Here is a 21749-nt window from a genome sequence, read left to right as displayed (position 1 = left end):
CGTTATGACATGGAAATAAACTGATAATAGGAAATCTTTCCCCTTTCAAAAAACAGAAGCTCTCAAGTCAGATTGGCTAAGTTTAAATATTGGCTCTATCAATTACTGCCCTGGTGACCTTAAGCAAGTTTCTTAACTTACTATACCTTGCATTATTCTTTTTAAAAATGGCAGTAATAACATACTCTTCCTGTGGTTTTGTTGAATCAAATGAGCTAGTGCATATAAAGTGCTTAGACAGTGTCTGGTGTATAATAAACACTTAGAGACTGCATGACAATAAGTCTGTCACTTAAATTTACTAAATCAGGAAATTAGCTCTGTTACTTGGTAAATAAAGGTGTATAGGATCTTTATTTCAGTTAAGATTCATAGAATGAGTAAATGGAGCACAAAAATACTTTTTTGAACCTTCAGTATTTGGGGTACTGTAGCACTGATAAATATCATGCTTAACGTTTACAGAGTGCTTTATTCTATCTTTATATACACCTTTCCAGCTAGATCTTATCTCCATTTTATGAAAAAAAAAAAGCTGAATAAAATCTCCATCGTGTGTGATTTGCTTGGTGTTACACAACTAGTAAGAGGTGAAGTTGTATCTTGACTATAGGTCTTATGACTTAAAACCTTTTCTATATATATATATTTTTTTTAACTGTACTTTACTACTTCTTTGGAAATTGAAAGCATTTTAATTTTAGTCAAACTTGTCCATTCAATTCCCCCACTTCCTTAATAGCCGCCTGCTATGTGCTAGACTTTTGAGTATGCTTGATAGATAAACTGGAATTCGTAATAAAATAGAAGTGCCCAGGGTGCCTTCCAGCATAGCAGGAGGATATACTTGGCCTGTGGGGTCAGAGAATGCTTTCAAGGAGTTGACCTTGAAGATAATAAAAGTCTGCATTCAAGTATAATGAAGCAAAGATATGGGGAAAAAATAGAGTTATGGTAGTATGGCATGTGAACTTTAAGTAGTTACTCATTCAGTAAGTATCAAGAATAAACTCCGTGTCAAGTGGTATGCTAATCACTAGATATATGATGGTACACATAGTAGACAGGGCCCCTGCCTCAGAGTACTTGTAGCTTAGTGAGGGGTAAGGAAGCAGAAAGGGGTAACCTAACAAAGATGGCAAATCTATGAATTTCCTGTGCCAGTCACTTTAGCACTGAACAAGACAAGCAAGATCTTTGTACTCATGGCTCTTACTTCTTGTGGATGAGATAATGAATAAAAAGTGAACAGATGAGATTTTCACTTATCTGTTGTACAAAACCCAGCAGAATAGAATAGACAGTGATTGGTGAGTTACTGCGTTTGATTGGATGATAGGGGAAGGCCTTCCCAAAGAGTTGACATTTAAAATAAGATTTGTGGGGCACCTGGGTGGCTCAGTTGGTAAAGTGTCCAACTCTTGATTTCGACTCTGGTAATGATCTCACAGTTCCGTGGAGTCAAGCCCCATATCATGCTTTGTGCTGACATTGCAGAGCCTACTTGGGATTCTCTGTCTCCCTTTCACTTGCCCCTCCCCCACTCACTCTGTCTCTCAAAATAAATAAACACCAAAAAATTAAAATAAATAATTATTAATTTTTTTAAAAAGGATTTGAATGAGGAGAAAGATCATGTTCCAGTTTGATGGACCAGTGAGTATAAAGATCTTGTGATAGGAGTTATTTTAGCATTGCTGGAGTATAGCAAAAAGGCCATCATGAATGGAGCACATTGGGAGTTGGGGCATGAGATGACATTCAGAGGTAGGCAGGAACCAGAACATATTTACCACATAAGGAACCTTAAGGAAACAAAATAAAAAGAATCCACCAACTATTTCTTTGAAAAGAGCAATCAATATAAACCCTCACATGTCTGGTCAAAGTAAAAAGAATTCAAATATTCAAAATTAGTAATGGGAACAGAGCCAAAACCATAGATATGGAAAAAATAAATTATAAGGAGATGGTACATACAATTTTGTGGCAGCAACTTTTAAAAAAGTAAACACCTGAGGGCGCCTGGGTGGCTCAGTCAGTTAAGTGTCCAACTTCGGCTCAGGTCATGATCTTATGGTTGGTGAGTTTGAGCCCCACATCGTGCTCTCTACTGTGAGCACAGACCCCACTTTGGATCCTTTGTCCCCCTCTTTCTCTGCCCTCTCCCACATATTCTCTCTCCCTCCCTCTCTCTTTCTCAAAATAAATAAACTTACAAGAAAAGAAAGAAAACACCTGGTTTTATGTAAACAATGGAAAATTTGCAAGTATAGAAAAATGATAAAGTTCTTGATGCACTAATATGGAATGATATCCAAATTGTTGAAAAGAAAATGAAGTGCACAGTATTATTTATACTACCTTTCCACTGTGCGTAAAAGTGTGTGTATATGTATATACACACATACATATATATACACACACACACACATACATGAGACTATTTGTATATATGGGAGATTATATGTACATCTGAGAGAATAAATGTATATGTGTATATATCCACATACATATTTATATTTGGGTTTGCTCTTATGTATAAAAAGTATCTTGAAAGATGCACAAGAAGGGGCACCTGGGTAGCTGAGTTGGTTGTGTCCTACTCTTGGTTTCAGCTCAGATCATGATCTCATGGTTTGCGAGTTCAAGCCCTGCATCTGGTTCCACACTGACAGTACAGAGCCTGCTTGGGATTCTCTCTCGCCCTCTTGCTCTCTTGCTCTCTCTCAAAACAAATAAACTTAAAAAAAAAGAGAGAGAGAGATGCACAGGTTATCTTGAGGAATACTAATAACAGTGATTGCCTTTTCCTTCAGCTAGGAGAATTGGGTGGCCAAGGGACAGGGGTAGGAAGCTGTTTTTACAGTACTCTTCATACATTATTAATTTTATACCTTATGAATCTTTAATTCTGTGGGTATATTACATGTTTGAAAACTAAATGAATAAATGAAATTTTAACTACCAGGTCAAGGTGGTTTTATAGTTTTAAAAAAAAACAATTTCATACCATAGAAAAGGTTAGAAAGCCTCCCCTACATCATTTTATTTATGAAGATTCTATAATTGCAATACCAAAACATGTATTATAAATAGAAAACTAGACCAATCTCACAGATGGAGATACAAAATATCTAAATTAAGATATGTATTTACTATAGCACTATATTAAAATATTGTTATGTGACCAAATAGGAGTATGCTGGAAATATAAAAATTTAGTTCAATATTAGGCATTGTATGGATATAATTCTTTACAAAAACTGTTGAAGGGGGCGGAAATCACATATTAAGTTGATAGATGCTCATGAGGAAGAGGAAAGGGGAAACAGCAGCAGTCTGAGCAGGCTGAGTGCCAGCGGCATCCTGCAGCCTGCACGCGGGGAGGACGAGGGAAGGAGTCACTGTGGTGAGTGAGGGCCTGAGCCAGCGTACTGTGAAGTACTCAGTACAGTTTCAAAAGGTATTTGTCAAAAATAAGGAAGTTTGCACTTTAGCACTTGTAAAGAATTGAACTTTTAACTGTTTAGAGGCAAAGATATTTTATTCACAAGTATACTGGTAGTAAGATCTCTGAGGTTTGTTAATATGGTAGATTTTAAGATTGGTTTCTTTTTTTTTTAATGGACATTAATCACCTCCAGTCAAAGTTCAGATAAAGATGAGCACAGGTAATTTTGGATGATTTCATTGTACGTACCCCTTATACTTCTAATAAAAAGCCTTAACCTAATTTAACCTACCCCCTGAACTCTGAGAGTGACAATGTAACCAACTACATCTGTGTGGTGCCTTTTAAGGAGCTGGGCCTGGGCCTCAGTGAGGAGCAGATTTCAGAAGAGGAAGCACATAATCTTACAGATGGCTTCAGCCTGCCTGCTTTGAAGGTAATCTGCCTGTGGAAAGAAAGGGCTGAAGAATAGATGCACTCAGATTATGCCTGTGCTATCTGAATGTAAATGGGACGCCTGTTCCCTTTTATTGTTTGCTGACTGTCATCAGAATAGCCTTCCTGATGTTTGTGAAACTGTCTTTAAAAGTTGATGGCATCATAAAGATTGCATGAGGAGATCCTTATATTTTGATATCAAAATACTTAAAATTCTTACTGTAAGCACATATTGTCTTAAATCAGATTTATAGATAAGTGAATTTACATTAATAGAAAACCAATATGAGTGACTTTATGACTTTGTTTTAACAAACATGGGTAAAGAATGTATACGATCTATATCTTCCTTTGGAAAATCTACATAGAAAGATATATTTGAGGCACCAGGGTGGCTCAGTTGGTTAAGCGACCAGCTTCAGCTCAGGTCATGATCTTGCAGTTCGTGAGTTCAAGCCTCACATCAGGCTGTGCTGACAGCTAAGAGCCTGGACCTGCTTCATATTCTATCTCTCCCTCTCTCTCTGCCACTCCCCTATTCATGCGCGCGCTCTCTCTCAAAATTAAACATTAAAAACTTTTTAAAAAAGAATATATTTGACTATAGAAGAATTAAGGTTCTAAATGAAAAAAATTGCCATGATTTTTAACAAAGGTGGATATAATTCTTTCTATATAAAGAGGACTAAGTTATGTAAAACCTAGACGAGATAGGTCAGGTTCATTAACTGGCTTCACAAAGGAAAAACTAGCAATAGCCAATTCAGTTTCAGGATGCCTGGGTGGCTCAGTCAGTTGAGCGTCTAACTCTTGATTTTGACTCAGGTCATGATCCCAGGGTCATGGGATTGAGCCCTGTGCCAGGCTCTGTGCTGGGCGTGGAGCTGCTTAAGATTTTCTCTTTCCTTCTTATGCCCCTGTTCCCCACTCACACATGCTCTCTCTCCCTCTCTCCCTCTAAAAAAAAAAAAAAGAAATAGCCAATTCAATCTCATTAGAATAAATAGACATTTTGTCAAAGATATTGAAAGTTGATAATATCCATTATCTGAAGATCAGGGAGACATCACACACTACTAATAAAAGTATATATGGATTGGTTCACGTTAGCAGTTAATACCAATCTTCAGAAAGATATGTGTTCTTCAGTAATCTTAAGCTTAAAGATAAATTTTCAGAATATACTCAAAGTATTTTCATGATATTACAGCAAATATTGGAAACAAACTAAAGTGATATGAGATTTATTGGTATATTCTTTGGAATTAGTAGTAGAAAAATTGTATGATGGAAGAAACAAAATAAAACAAGTTGGAAAAACAGTGTATGTGGTAAGATTCCAATAGTTTATTTTTAGTTTTTGTTTTTGAGAAAGAGAGAGGGCGCAAGTGAGCAAGGGGCAGAGAGAAGGAGCAGAGAGAGAATCCCACAAGGGGTGGGGGGATAGAGACAGAGATCACAAAAGGGGCAGAGAGAGAGAGAGAGAGAGAGAAAAGCAGGGCTCACCCAAAGCAGGGCTTGAGCTCATGAACTGTGAGATTAATACCAGAGCTGAAGTCAGACACTTAACCAGCTGAGGCATCCAGGCACCCCTATGTTATTTCTTAGCTATTTCCTAGGCCAAAATGGTATAATTTTGAATCCTAAGCTCTGGATGCATCACTGACTCATTTCTTTGGACTTCTCTAGGTCCATTATTCCTACCGTCTTCTTTTCTACTTGGTGTAAAATTTGCAAATAATTCATCAAGGAATATTCACTTACAAAACATGTATCTCGTTATCAACACTTCTTTTCTGGGATAGAACTGTTCTAAAATATATACTGGTATTACATGCTATATTGGTATTAGAAGGTCCCATGTGTCATAACTACATAATTTGATCTAACATTCTCTGCCAGTCTTAAGGGTTAGTTCAAGCTCAGCCATAGTCATTACTTAGGATAAAGTGAGAAATTTAACCAGAAGTTAAGATAAACAAATTTGTGGTTTGTTTTGAATTTTGATCAATTTTTTTAAATTGATGTAGTCCCTTTTTCTTTTTAGGTTTTATTTCAGCTCTGGGTAGCACAGAGTTCAGAGTTCTTCAGACGGTTAGCCCTGTTACTTTCTGCAGCGAATTCACCTCCTGGGCCCTTACTTACTCCAGCACTTTTGCCTCATCGTATTTTATCTGACGTGACTCAAGGTCTACCTCATGCTCATTCGGCCTGTTTGGAAGAGCTTAAACGCAGCTATGAGTTTTATCGTTACTTTGAAACTCAGCACCAGTCAGTACCGCAGCGTTTATCCAAAACTCAGCAGAAGTCAAGAGAACTGAATAACGTTCACACAGCAGTACGCAGCTTTCAGCTCCATCTGAAGGCATTGCTGAATGAGTAAGTTTAGAAGCCAAATAAGAAAATGTCCCCATGATCAGCAAGCTTCATTCTTGTGCCATTGTGATGATTGGCTTGTGTCCCAACTAGAAAGTAGCAGCAAAATTGAGACATGCAGCATGAAGGATAGTTTATAGCTATGAATGTAGCGGAGAAAGAATGATTTGTAAGCACCATAATTTGGGGGGGGGGGGGGCATTTATAGTTTTCACTTTGTCTGATTTCAGCTGAAAACCTAGAAACATAGGACAAAGCAGGTGTTCGTTCTGTATGAGAGCTGAAATGGCGATGTTTATGAAGACGGGGCTTGTTTTAACTCTCTTTAAGTAGGGCCCTTAAACTGGAGCCTGCAGCCTAAGAAAAGTGTCTGCCAGCACTGGACAGTAAGTTGTAAGAGGTACTGTTATATATAGAATAACATATGACAATTTTAAGAAATAAAGCAGACTTGGACATTTCCTGTATCAGAAGACCAACTTTTTGGTCCCAGTTGAATAGTAAAATACAGGGTCCATAGTTTATATTTGTTTATCTTCTGATTTGCCTGGTATTACTGGTACTCTGCCATGGTCAAATGTAGCGTCCAGTCACTCCAGTGAAATGTTTCTATAACAGATACTTGTAGTATAGGACTGGATCAGATGGATGATCGGGCTCATGTTGTGTTCGTAATCAACAAGGTCATAGGAATTGAATGAGTCGATGAGATTATAGTTAATGTACTCGACCCTGGATACCAGGTAAGAAGTAGAAGGGAAGGGCAGGAATCAGTTTTGTAAGATAAAAACAAAATAAGTCAAAAGCATTTGAAATTTAAATAAAATCAAAGGGCTAGTTCACTGGAGTGAGGAAGGATATGATGAATAAGAATAGGAACTTAAGGTGAGAGAGGTATTTTGAGGAGGTAAGTTTTCACCCATCTATTCAAGGTCTGAGGTATATAAGGCTGCCATAGAGGTTAGGGCCCGAGGGAAATTAGAAGCTGAGAGGCAGGGAAGTTCCAGCGGTCTCTAGTCTCTAGCTGCTATCCTAAGAAAGCAGATGAATGAATGCTGACCTGACTCAGTCTTGTCTCCCACAGGGAATATGGGAGATAAGGCAATCCCTACTTGAGTGGGCAGCAAAGGTCGGGTCTTTGCCGGGGAAAAATTTCAGTGGAAAGGTTGTATTAGGCAAAGCTAGAATCTCTAAAGAATTGATTTTTGCCAGTAGTATCAGAACTGCACAGGACATAAAGGCGGGCAGTAGAGTGAGGGAAGATGGCTCGGGGAGAAAGGCTGCCCTAGATGGACATGAACAAGAGGGGCTTTGTGCTTTGGGCAGAGATTGTGGATTATGCATGGGAAGGAAGTTTCCAGTTTAAAAATGAAATATTCTATATAATATTCTATTATACGTCACCTTTCAAACAGAGTATACCAGTCACAAACCATCATCTCTGACTTGCTCCATAACATTGCTACACAAAATTTTTAGAAGTATTGTCTAGACATTTGTTCTGTGTTTCGCTCCGCCTTCTCCCTTGTGCCTGCTGCGCTTCTCAGTTGCTGATACTACTGTTCTCCCTGCCTCCAGAGAGTTACTGCCAGATTAATGTTCCTGAGGCAGATATTTGCTTCCTCCCTTAACCAAAAATCTCTACTCATTTCAGAGTACAGCAGCATAGACTAAAGTCTGTATAAAACATTCTTTTGAAAGAATTTGCTATAACTCTATTATTGTCTGCCTTTCAGTCTTTCTCATTCTTTTCCTTCAAACTGCATAAATGCCTTCTTCCATGTACCATTTAGAATGAACTTTTTCATCTTTTGTACATGTTCAAGTTCTACCCATCCTTCAGTGCTTCCTCAAAAGTACCTTTTCCTTAGCTGTTCCCGGTCTGTACCCTTAGCTGGTATAGCACCTTCCCCTCTTCTGAATTCTTGTAACACTATCTTCCTGTGGTCTCATACTTTTGGCTTAGACAGCCCATATTTACAGCTAACAGCTGTATAACTCTGGGCAAGTTTCTTCCACTGTCTGTACCTAATTACTCATCTGTAAATGGAAGTAAAATGTTAGTTATAATATAAATCTATATAATTTATATGAATATATATAATATAAAAATAATAGTATGATTTTGTATTATATATGATATATATGTATAATTTCCCTGATTTAGCTATTTTTCCTACTAAATATGAAATGAACTTAATTTATCATTTCAGCTCATAAAATGCCTCCTATATATAAAAGAAATATTGTTGAATAAATAGTGATACTCTTTATAAGCTTTTTACAGCACTGTGATAAAATATATGTAATATTGAATTTATTATTTAATCATTTTTAGGCATCGAGTTTAGTGGCATAAAGTAAATATACTTTGTTATATAGCCATCACCACCTTCTATCTCCAGAACTTTATCTTTTAACATTATTTCTTAAATAAGCCTTGTGAGTTATAAATTTTCCACTTAATATTTTAGAAATCAGTTTGTTTTTCTTTCTTACTCAGGGTAATAATTCTTGAAGATGAACTTGAGAAGCTTGTTTGTACTAAAGAAACACAAGAACTAGTATCAGAATCTTACCAAATCCTAGAACAAAAGTTAAAGGTGATTCAGCCTCATGTTCAGGCAAGTAACAATTGCTGGGAAGAGGCCATTTCTCAAGTGGACCGACTGCTCCGGAGAAACACAGATAGAAAAGGTACCAATGACTGCTCCCTTTCATACACACCTGTCAGACATGCTTACTCCACTCCAGTAGGATTTTCTTAAGTAGATTTCTCATCTCCATGATGAAAGTAACATGACAAAACTTCGTAATTTACTAAAAGAAAGTTGATCCTATGCGTACAATTGACACTGGCTCTTGGGGCGCCTGGGTGGCTCGTCAGTTAAGCATCCAACTTCAGCTCAGGTCATGATCTTACAGTTCGTGGGTTTGAGCCCCGTGTCAGGCTCTGAGCTGTCTGCTTCTGATTCTGTGTCTCCCTCTCTCTCTGACCCTCCCATGCTCACGCTCACTCTCTCTCTCAAAAATAAACGTTAAAAAAATAAAAGTAAAAAATAAAAAGTCTGGCTCTTACTTTGTAAACAATAAGTGAATGTAATTTGAAAGTTCTCTGAATGATATGTCTCCTTTTAAAAAAGGTGAGGGGCACCTAGGTGGCTAGTTGGTTAAGTGTCTGACTGGCTCAGGTCATGATCTTGCAGTTAGTGAGTTCAAGCGCTGCGTTGGCTCTTTGCTCATGAGCCTGCTTCCGATTCTGTGTCTCCCTCTCTCTGCACGTTCCCCACTCGTGCTTTCTCTCTCGAAAGTAAACATTAAAAATAAAATAATAATAATAAACTTAAATGAAGGAATAGATTTTAATAGGTAGTATTCTATTATTAGAACTTTTAGGAATTCTTTTTCCATTAGTGAAATAATGAGTTTGATAGTTAGGGGCCAGAAATTGAATCTTGCTTTTAAGATAAAATACTTTAGTCATTCATATATACTAAATAAATGCCATAATAGGTGGCACTGATATTTGTTATAATGGGTCTAAAATGTATTAAGTGACATTATTTAATGGTAACATTGGAATACCTTGTATGCTAAGCAAATGGGCAATCTTGAAATTTTCTGCAAAACTGCTTTAATTTGACCCATTTTTACTAATCACTAATTCATTATAAGTATTTGGCATTATAAGTATTTCTGAACTTGTGTTACCAACCAATACCATGTTTATCCCTTGTACCTTTATGATAAAATTAATCAGATTTATAATAGAAATTGTATTGCTGGCAAAGATGATTAATCCTTTATCATCCTGTTAGTCATTTTTTGTTTACAGCTAGATCTGTAATACTTTAATGTCTTTAAGAAGCTGAATAAGTCTTTTTATAGTGAAAGTATTAACTTTATTCAAAGGAAATGTTAACATGCTAAATACTGATACATCACCAATAGATTTCCTTTATATCTAAAATGTAATTGGCAAGTATTTTTTTTTTCAAAGGATAAATTAGCCAAGGATTTTTAATATGTGCAAATATTTATGCATGTTAAACTTTCTGATATGACTTAAGTCTAGAGCTTTTGAGTACATTTTCCTTAAATGGAAGCGTTCAGAACACCACTGGGTATTTAAAGACACATCCCATTCATCCCTCCGCTCAGCATACTCAGATGTTGAATCTTAGTCACTTAAACATAATTGTTAAATGTGTCTCCAAATCATTGGGCAGGTAATAAGCCATTATTTTCTCTATATGTGGTTTTTGCTTATAGGTGATAATGATAATTAAGATCAAGTATTTCTCAAACTTTTCTGTGTAAAATGCTCATTGTGGCCATGGTTATACAACTTTGAATAAAATATGTATATGATTTTTTTAAGAAGCAGGTGATTTAGCTGTTAGCTCTTTTTTTATGTTCATTTATTTATTTTGAGAGAGAGAGTAAGTATGTGCACATACATGCTCGTGCAAGCGAGAGCTAGAGAGAAAGGGAGAGAGAAAATCCCAAGCAAACTCATGCAGAGCCCAATACAGGGCTTGAACTCACAAACCATGAAATCATGACCTGAGCTAGAATCAAGAGTTGGATGCTCAACCAATACCACAAAAGCCCTTACCTCCTTGTGTATCTGTGTATAAATTCTTTTGATGGTATTATTCTGAACCATTTGAGAGTAAGATGCAGCCATGAGACCACATTACTCCTAAATCTTCTGGTTGCATTTTTGAAAAATGTACATTCTCCTACATACCCACAATATGCCATCAAACTCAGGACATGAGCACTGATACAATATTGCTCTCTGATCCACAGATCCCATTCTAATTTCACTGATTGATCCAATAATAATTTTATATGTTCAGATTATACATGGCATTTAGCTTTTCTTGTCTTTCTTGATAAGTATTTTATTTTAAAAATATACCTTGAGGTTATATAAATATCCTTTCCTCATCAAATATTTACTCATTAGGGGCACCTGGGTGGCTCAGTCAGTTACGCGTCCGACTTCAACTCAGGTCATGATCTCACGGTTCGTGGGTTCGAGCCCCACATCAGGCTCTGTGCTGACAGCTCAGAGCCTGGAGCCTGTCTTTGGATTCTGTGTCTTCCTCTTTCTCTGACCCTCCTCTACTCATGCTGTCTCTCTCTCATGCTGGGGAATAGATAAACTGTTCCATCCATCCACACAATGGAATACTGGTCAGCAGCAAAAAACAAAATGAACTACTGATACATCATTAAGAGGGAGGAATCTCTAATGCATTGTGTTAATCAAAAGAAGCCAGACTCAAATCACTACATAGTCTATGATTCCATTTAAATGACATTCTTAAAACAGTAAAATTTAATAGGAACAGCAAACGTTCCAGTGGTTACTGGGAGTTGGATGTGGAGGGAGGAATGGCATAGGAAATGTTTTGAGGGGATGGACTGTTCTATATCTTAGTTGTGGTGTAGTGGTGGTGATATGACTGATTTGTCTAAACTCATAAAATTATATACAAAAAGAGTGAATTTTTTTGAGTAAAATAAAGAAGCTCAAATTTTTTTCACCCACTAGTTTTAGCATCCACTTGTGGTTCCTGCTTGAATTAGATATTACTGTGATGGTTGGCAAATGGTAGTTTTCTAATTCCATTTTTCCTTTTACACTTATTAGTTGGCATTCTATTATGAGGCAAAACATCCCCCTTTTCTACTCACTTATGTCAATATGGACGTATGGATTATTTTATTCTGTGGATCATAATTTGTTATTTTGTTGCTCAAATTGTACAAAGTTTGACCAGAGGGAGCCCATTTAAGGTTTATGTCTTTATTGATCATTTTTTGATCACTTCTTTACACTTTCCTTACCCCAGCCCTAAAATCAGCCATGTCTTCAAGAAACCCTCATTCCTTTTAATAGAAAAATGGTATTTAGAAACTAAGATGTGGGTGCTAAGTATGCTCATAGCCAATTTTCAGTACAGAGGGCAATGAAATATATCTATGTATATATACTTATATATTTCTACATCTGTCCATATATGTTGTGAACTGTAAGTACACACCAGTACCTCCAGTTCAGATCCATAATTCTTTCTGTCCTTCTCCTGTATATTTGTACCACCATGAGGAACTTGGCTCTCATTATCTTCGATATTAACTAATTTATTCAATGCCTTGCATGTAAGCAATCACCTGACAATGTGGACTATCTCCTAAGCCACATTACTGCTGACTGACACCTAATGAGAGTCCTTCCCATTCTGTCTCATTCCAGTCCAGCTTGCTTTGTCCACACTAGCCCTTGACAGCCAGGAGTCTCCCCCAACCCTGGTCTACCTATCATTACTTTTGAAAGGTAGATATCTCGATGCTTGAAGCCTTATTCTTTCTTTTTTTTAAGTTTATTTATTTATTTTGAGAGAGAGAGAGTAAGTGAGCGAGCATGAGCACAGCAAGAGGGAGAGGGAGAGAGAATCCCAAGCAGGCCCTGCACTATCAGCGCAGAGATTAATGTCGGGCTCCAACCCATGAACCATGAGATCATATCTAAGCCAAAACCCAGAGTCGGACACTCAATTGAATGAACCACTTATGCACCCCTAACTCCTACTTCTTTTTTTTTAATGTTTATTTACTTATTTTGACAGAGAGAGAGAGAGAGAGAGAGAGAGAGAGAGAGCGAGTGAGCAGGGAGGGACAGAGAGAAGGAGGGAGACTGTACCAAGTAGGCTCAACATTGTCAGCACAGAACCCAACACAGGGCTCTAACTCACAAACCGAGAGAGATCATGACCTGAGCCAAAACCAAGAGTTGGATGCTTAACCAACTGAGCCACCCATGTGCCCGAAGCTTACTTCTTTTTAAGTAGAGAGGTAATGTTGAAAGGTAGAGAGCTGGATATGGGAATATGAGAGCCCTGTGATTACATACCAAACACCAATGTTAAGTAATTAAAGTTAACACCTGGATGATCTTTTCAAGCTATTCCTTGTGAAACCCATTTCCAATTCTAACTTCTGAGGATAAAAAGGGAAATGTAAGATTGAAGTTTATGTTTTGTGGGGAAGAGTGATGATCTGTCTTGAGACTTCCCATGCCATGAACAGAAGTTGATTTGTTTCGCGAGTATTTAGAGAGTGAGCACCTGCTGTGTACCAGATTCTGTGGTGACGTGAAGAAGGGGGAGGAAAACAAGTTTCTCCTCCCAGAGTTTAACTTAGATTGTAAATCTACTGCTATTACTGTTAACTTAAACATACTTTACAAATTGAAAGTTATAATCAGAACAAGTTGGCCTATGAAATTGGCAAAATATTAGTACTAAGAGTGTTTTTTTAATTAGATGTTCACTCATTTCTGTGTGGCCTGTTGCTTTTTAAGGCACGCCCGAAATGGTATGTGAAAACCCACGTTGTACTGTGGTACCTTTGACGCAGCCAACTCTACACATTGCAGACAAAGACCCAATCCCTGAGGAGCAGGTAACCTGTGAAAACTGCTTTTTTTCCCCTAAAGAAAACTCTTCTAAAGAAGAGTTTCCCATACAAAGCTTACCTGTCTTTCGTTGTAAGTGGTGTGGATAAGTATTGACTAAGTTGTTAAATTTGTGTTTGTGATGAGCTTCAAAATTACAACACAATATATTGAACTGATATCAAATCATTACTTCTTAGTACCCAGAGTTTGAATCTACTGAATCTACCAGCAAATTTTTGTAAAGTTTTTTTTAATGATTTATTTATTTTTGAGGGGAGGGAGAGAATGAGTGGGGCAGAAGAGGGGAGGCATCCAATTCAGGCTCGGTGCTGACAGCACCAAGCCTGATGCAGAGCTTGAACTCATAAACACTGAGATCATGACCTGAGCCAAAATCAGACTTTCAGCTAACTGAGCCACCCAGGTGCCCCTACCAGCAAGTTTTCATGTTATTTGTATCTTTCTTACTGTCTATTTCTTAGATACTTAAAAGTGATTAAACACATTAAAATTAATGCATTGGCAGAGGTACCTTCTGTGATACTATATACCTATGTAAAATTCCTGTACACTTACTTTTGTGGATTTGGGCATGTATGTTATACCTCACTATACAGAAAAAAACAATTTTTTAATGATTTCATTTGATACTTACAAAGATTTCTTTTGCTTATCTAAGCTAAGGAAAATTTTGTTTGCTTCAGTCATGTTGTCTCCTCAGTATTCTTAATTGCAAAGGGAAACCAATTCTGTTTAGTTTAACAAACAAGAAATTTGTTTTAAGAAAAACAATAGATGACTGACAATATTTCTGAGAGCCACATAGTGACGTTTGAACTAGGCTGGTGTAAACCCCCAAATCTACTCAAAAGAACTATTCCAGTTCTAGCAACATCATTGCTAAGTCACTGGGTGCAGACATTGTCACTGCGCCATCATTCCTGAGTAATAAAAACTACCTTCAGAACCTCTACTTCTGGAAACTTGATCTGCCACCATTCTTGCCAGAATGGATTCCTTAAGATGTCTGCTTCCCTTATAACAAACTTCTGGGTCAGATTTGATCCTTATACATCTAATGAGATTAGAGGATCCCGAGTGATTTGCCTGAATCATAACTGCAAGGGAGGCTGGGTAAGCAAGGAGCCTAGTCTGTGCCTTAATGATATGAAGAACCAAAAGATGAGGTATTCCCCAGTTCTAGGAATAGTGTTCAGACCTCCTGGGAAGTCAGAAAGAACCACAAATATCAGCCACAAGAAGACTAATATACCTGACCACATCCCCAAACCACCAGCCCTTCTAATTTTGATTTGTTTTGGCTAATAACTATAATCTTGACTAGATGGTATCAGAGCAGAAAAATAATGATTGAAGTTATTAAACTTGCTTATCCATAGTCCCTTTCATTATTAACTGCTAAATTTTTTTTTAAGATTTGGATTTATCTATAATAATATGTTTGCTTTGTTTGCCTACCTTTGCTTTAGTGACCTGTGCCCAGAGTCTTCATTGTTTAATCTTGGAGATGGGTAGGTACAAGTTAATGAATGCTACTAGAAAATTGTCTGCTTGAAGGGAAATGCTTTTTCTTTATTCATTTTCAGGAATTAGAAGCGTATGTAGATGACATAGATATGGACAGTGATTTCAGAAAGGATGATTTTTATTACTTGTCTCAAGAAGACAGAGAGAGACAGAAGCGTGAGCATGAAGAATCCAAGAGGGTACTCCAAGAATTAAAATCTGTGCTGGGATTTAAAGCATCAGAGGCGGAAAGGCAAAAGTGGAAGCAACTTCTATTTAGTGATCACGGTAAGCACTGACTTCAGAGTAAAAGATTATTTTCATGTAGGGATTCTTTTTTCTTGAATTATGAATCTTATTTTTGCTATATAATTCTTATAGCTTTAATTTTAGGGATCTATCAGCAAGTATAGTACTTCCACTCTAGACACAAAATCAATATGATCAATAGAAGAGTAGGTATATAATCAAATTGGGAATATGAAATCAAACGTCTTCATCAGTAATTTGATGTTTTACTAAATTTTCTTTGGAATGGGTAGTGAGTTGAATAAATTAGAATGTTTTCAAATTTAGTGAATTTGAAATTCTCTTTATGTTGATATTATAAATGCCTCAATGAAGCATCAAATTAATAACTCTGCATTCATCATTGAAACACATGGATTAAGACCTAGGCCAGTTAGCTCTATCGTTAAGGTTACTCAGTTGGTTCGAACCCTTTAGTAGATGGGAGACGAGGAGGTGCCTCTGCACAGGCCATCTCCATGCTTGGATATTGACAAAATCGGATGATTTGACAGTCCTGACGATTAGCATTAAGCTTCTTTATGTTTCCCACTCCTTTCTTTAGTTGGATTTCATGGGAGGTGTGGGAAGGAATGAGGGGAAGCTTAATACTTGACAGTATCAGACTAGCTAATTTCTAGTTGAGAAATTAACTCCTGTAGATTTCCAAAAGGTAGAGCGGAATTCCTCTTCCATTTTAGAGTACTTCTGTGAAACCTCAAAATCAAATGCCTTCCTTTTCCATTCTCTTTTTCACTAGAAGTGTATGATTACCTATACTTCTGGAAAGTTCCTCAAGTTTCTGGTTTCTTCTCTTAGGAGCCCTACCATTCTTCCTTGTCCAGATATACCTTTCTCAATTTCATCCTTCATCTTCCCACTGGTCCCCTTTATAGCCCAGGTCCTTATTAAATTACGCTCATATATTGTAATAGCCTCTTAACTGTCTTCCTTTTTTTTTTTTAAATGTAAACTCTACCCCCAATGTAGAGCTCAAACTCATGACCCTAAGATCAAGAGTCACATGCTATACTGAGTCAGCCAGGTGCCCCAGCTGACTTCTGTTTTCAGTACCTTTTTCTTCTAAGTTTTCCTTAGAAGATGGCATCTAAGCTTCTAAGCTAGCTTCTGTCCTTGCAGGCCGCCTCCAGATTTTTCTCAAACAGTACAATGATAATAGCTCTCTATCTTTAAAAAAAATTTTTTTAAATGTGTATTTATTTGGGGAGAGAGAGCGTGAGTGGGGAGGGGCAAAGAGAGAGGGAGACACAGAATCCAAAGCAGGCTCCAGGCTCTAGGCTCTGAGCTGTCACCAGAGAGGCTGCCCTGGAGCTTGAACCCACAAACCATGAGATCATGACCTGAGCCAAAGTCAGATGCTTAACCCACTAAGCCACCCAGGCTCCCCGATAGCTCTCTATCTTTAAAACCTACAGTGGTTCCTCCTTTCCTACTCTATTAAATCTAAACTCTTTTTCCTGGTTTCAAGCCTCTTTATCATATGAGTCCATCTTATTTAATTATATTTATCACTCTTTCTAATATAGATATCCTCTGGTTGTATTTATCTAATTAGACTGTGGTTCTACAAGCTTATTTTTATTCATGAAAAACATTCATGCTGGGGTGCCTCGCTAGCTCAGTCGATAGAGCATGCAACTTCATCTCGGGATCCTGAGTTCAAGCCCCACATTGGGTGAAGAGTTTACTTAAAAAAAAAACAACCTTAAAAAAATAAAAACATACATACTGATCTCTTTACCAAGAATTCTCTCTTCTCCACCAAGCTGTCCTTTCTACCAGTTGCTCCTCCATGAGTCCTCTAACTTTCCAGCCCTGCTACCTCTCCCACCACAACAGACCCTCACACCAGAGGGGCACTGCAGGGAATTGTAACCAAGCCTTGAGCAGCAACATAATGGAGCAGATTTAAAACTTACCAGGTGCAGCTGTAACGAGTTCCTGCAGCCTGCTTGTTCATATGTTGGGTCTGCACGAATCAGAAATTGAGAGTATTGTTTTAGGGACTGTTGTTTTCTATGCATTCAGTGTTTTTGTCTCTATAATGAAATTACAGTCTCTTTCAGTAGGGGCTTTCTTATCCCCCACAGTGTTCATTCAGCAGATTCATTCCACAAGTAGTTACGGAGGCACTGTTTACTGCTATATGCCTAGTGCATAGATCAAGATACAAAACTCCCTGTACTCCTGGAGCCTCACACTCTAGCAGTGTTAACACTTGCTCCTCCAGGTGTACAGATTATATTGCCCTATTTAATTAACAATAACCAGGAATATCAATCAACATCTAATACATGTTGCATTCTCTAAGAACTAGATTTATTGCCTAAAAATGTACATGAAGACTGAGAATAGCATTGTATATGCATTTGTATCCTTTATATTGTTGAGTATTTTCTCCATACAGCTTTAAAATTATCCAACTGACAGTATAGGCAAAGATAGAATGAGAGAAATGTGTCTTTTTTCAGGTATGTGCCTTTGGTAGTTCACATTAGAAAGCACAGTAATGCTGATTTTGTTTGTGAAAAATAAGTAAAAAGCTGCTGATACCATAAAATGCTTTTTCCATGACAATTTTCAGTACATCTTCCAGAGTTGTTTTCATCTCTGCCTACAGGGGTAAAGTCCGCATGGAATTAGAGAGGGATATTCTACACTGGAACCTGCTGTGGCCATTGTTTTCTGTTGTTGCTGCTTCTCTAGTGGAGTTACTGCAGCTTAGGGATCTGTTTCTTGGAAATGGACATCTTTTACAAATTATTTTTTAAATAAACGCCAGATCTTCAAGAAGCACTTTTTTTTTCTTCCGTCATGCTTCCTAATATATTGTATTGTACTAACCCCTCATACTGGGAGGAGAGACTGCCTAGCAAGCAACCCACTGCCTACTAACATCAAGAGGGGCTAAATAAAACTTCATTTTCCTTGAAAGGACAACTTCTGCCGTATGGATATACTGTTTCTGTATTATGCTTTGTACAGTAGTTGATCTTGAATACAGATTTTATTTTGTTTTATACTTTTCTGTGACATTAGAAAATGTGTGGAAGTTACGGCTTTACTTTCATCAGGGTCTTGTTAGGTGGTTGGCCAGTGAGTTGGATTATGTGCATTTTTTCCCCATACTGTTTTAACTTGTAAATATATATACATATATATATATATATGTTGAAGATATGATTATTACCTGGATTACTTTAGGTCTTTTATCTGGCATATCAGTAAAAACCATGCTGCTTATTCTTTCATAAGATGGTTCTCAGACTTCAGTGTGCATCCGAGTCCAGAGTAGGGCTTGTAAACACAGCCAGTCCTCACTCACAGTTTGCCTGTCAGTAGGTCCGGGTGGGGCCTGGGAATTTGCGTTTCTACCAAATAACTGATGCTGTTGGTTCGGGAACCACACTTTGAGAACCGCTGCTTTAATATTTTGGATAAGACACTGTGTGAGGTGTTTTAAAATCTTCACTAAAACCCTATCTCATTTCATTTCTTAGGCTTTTTATGTCTTACAAAGTTCTCTGGATTTACCAATTTATATAGATTTCATAGAAAGGTTTATTTAGCTTTTATTTATTGTTCTTTATTAGAAAAATAACTACTGGAAGTTTAAATTAAAGTTTAAATCATTGCTGGGTCCTTAGTTATTATTTTTCTTTCTTTTTTTTTCTTTTTCTTTCTTTCTTTTTTTTTCTTTGAAGCTGTGTTGAAATCCTTGTCTCCTGTAGACCCAGTGGAACCCATAAGTAATTCAGAACCATCAGTGGATTCAGATATGGGGACAGTTGGTAAAAATGATACTGAAGAGGAAAATAGTAAACCCTCCACAGCTGACAATGAAATAAGTAGTAGGACTGAGTATTTATGTGAAAACCCTCTAGATGGTAACAATAAGGACAATTCTGCAAATGAAGCCTTCCTCCAAGGAGCTGAAGAAAGAGTGTGTTCCCAGTGTGGGAGTGAAGAGGAATTCCGGCAGGCGGATGTAGGGAGCCTGTCCCTGCCCACTGCCCATCCAGCTCCCGGGGACTCACTCCAGCCTTCCATTAAGCAGAGGCTGGCGCGGCTCCAGCTGTCACCGGATTTTACCTTCACTGCTGGCCTTGCTGCAGAAGTGGCTGCTAGATCTCTCTCTTTTACCACCATGCAGGAACAGACTTTTGGTGATGAGGAGGAAGAACAAATAGTACAAGAAAATGAAAATGAGGTACAAGAGAAGTAGGAACCAAGATTTACATGGAGGATTTTAAATTATTGCTCTTACACAAGTGTTTTAGCTTCAAGGCTAGATAATCCACTAGAAAGGGAAAGTGAGTGTTAAGTTTACTATATATAAAGCTAAGATGTGAATTTACAGCAGGAACCCTGGTTTGAACAACTGATCTGAAAATAGTAGTTGACTGTAAATGGCAAATCTTTTAGGAAAATAAGAGAAAGGTAAGGGCTCTTTTGAATAAACTGCTTTTTTTTTTTTGGCAGCACAGCTGATCAATCTTGGAAATTCTTTAGGTACTTTTAATAAACAAATATATCATTTCTTGCCAGAATTTGCTACCATAAAATGACTGGGATGATTCTGTTGCAAGAACACTAACATTTAGTATGACTCCTTCTTACTGTATTCTTGCAGTTCATAGCTGCAGCTGTTATGTTAATAACAACTTGTTTGTATTTTATTTTTGTTTATACCAGTCTTAAAACAAAGATACAGGTTCTGAATAAAAAAAAAGTTAATTCATACAATTAATGTGTACTGGGGTTTGGAACTAAAAACTTTCAAAAGTATTGGGATTATGACGTGTTTTTTATGTTTCCTTGTTGATACGTGTATTTGGTAGTTAATTTTAAAATGTCCTAATAATCTTTAAAAGAAGTAATTGTACTGTTTTAAAAATTAGCCTTTCGATTATTTTTTGTGTTTTTCTTATGTTCTTGATACAACTAAAAGAGATGATGTCAAAGTAAGATCCCTGTAGTCCAAGGCCCCAACCCCAACTTTGCAGAAAGTTCTTTGTATCTATTTGCCTACAGATAACTGGGTGCCGTTAATACAAGCGGATCATTTCAGTTGCTGATTTCCAGCCTGAGGCTGTATCCTGTCCACCTCAGTGAGATTCTGGAAACATCCTGCCTGCTTCCTGGAAAGCATCCTTGTCTCCTTAGTACTTCATTTATAACTACCTCTTAAAAGAGGCTGCTTTCCAAATTGTCCACTGTCACGATTGCATTATCAAAATGTGATATTTTCAGGAGTTTCTTGAAACCTATATCTCCAACGCACTGACAGTTTATATACATTATTTGGGGAAAGTATAGGAATAATAATTTATGCTGCTGTCCTAGAAAGGAAATTACACAATGAATATAGATTGTCTTCAGATTCCTGTAAACTTAGCACTTTGAGTCAGTAGATTTATGTGTACTGAGGAGATTTTTATTTAATTTTTTCCAGTAATCTTAGGAAATTTATTTTTTATCCTAAGGAAAAACTTGGTTCTGCTTTGTATAAATAGTAGAGATTCTTTGTACGATAAGTGATTCTGCCTACTGCCAAAAAAATCTGGAACTATCCATAATTAAGCGCTTAGAAATACCATATAGGGTGGGCCTAGTTTACCACTTAGAAGTAGCTAAATTTCAAAAAAAAAATCTTGTTTTGAAACTGACAATTATATTCATAAATAACATTTTCTTTTTCTTTTTTTAAATGTTCTTATTTATTATTGAGAGACAGAGAGAGAGACAGAGCATGAGCATGGGAGGGGCAGAGAAAGGCAGAGACACAGAATCCGAAGCAGGCTCCAGGCTCTGAACTGTCAGCACAGAGCCCAACGCAGGGCTTGAACTCACAAACCACGAGATCATGGTCTGAGCCCACCTAGGCGCCCCAACATTTTCTTTTTAAATTACATAGTTTGCCAAGTCTTTTCCCCCTTGGATTTAGAAGAAGCTATTATGGAAAAATTTGCAAATCTTTCCCCTAATCTGTCACTTTACACAGGAAGAATTAGAGTTTAATAATTTTTAATTTCTTTTATTGTATTTTTATTTACACCAGTTTGGGGAAAATATCTTCATGATATTTTATCAGTTTTATTCAGTGCTCTCTAAGCATTGAAAGACTAATTTTAATGAGGAATTTGTAATCTTCCAATCTGATGTTTTACC

At 37.2% G+C, this 21749-nt stretch overlaps 1 protein-coding gene across 8 annotated transcripts in view; it reads left to right on the top strand.

Moving 5' to 3' along the window:
* The window catches only part of VEZT (vezatin, adherens junctions transmembrane protein), a 61116-nt gene extending 40792 nt beyond the window's left edge, over window positions 1-20324 (top strand). For 5 of the 8 annotated variants that reach the window (XM_029953791.1, XM_029953790.1, XM_029953789.1 and 2 more), the window contains 6 exons: window positions 3743-3890; window positions 5940-6271; window positions 8772-8965; window positions 13647-13747; window positions 15350-15557; window positions 19283-20324. In XM_029953791.1, coding sequence (XP_029809651.1) covers window positions 3743-3890; window positions 5940-6271; window positions 8772-8965; window positions 13647-13747; window positions 15350-15557; window positions 19283-19803 — 1504 coding nt within the window. In that variant the 3' untranslated portion in view covers window positions 19804-20324. Of the gene's footprint in view, window positions 1-3742; window positions 3891-5939; window positions 6272-8771; window positions 8966-13646; window positions 13748-15349; window positions 15558-18198; window positions 18516-19282 lie in introns of those variants that run through there. The other 3 variants (XM_029953793.1, XM_029953792.1, XM_029953795.1) reach the window with 1 other exon arrangement.
* The last annotated feature ends 1425 nt before the right edge of the window (window positions 20325-21749 follow it).

The sequence above is a fragment of the Suricata suricatta genome, chromosome 10 (genome assembly GCF_006229205.1).
Source record: "Suricata suricatta isolate VVHF042 chromosome 10, meerkat_22Aug2017_6uvM2_HiC, whole genome shotgun sequence".
NCBI lineage: Eukaryota > Metazoa > Chordata > Mammalia > Carnivora > Herpestidae > Suricata > Suricata suricatta.
Note: the sequence above shows the minus strand (reverse complement) of the source record. Positions and strands in the feature narration are given on the sequence as shown.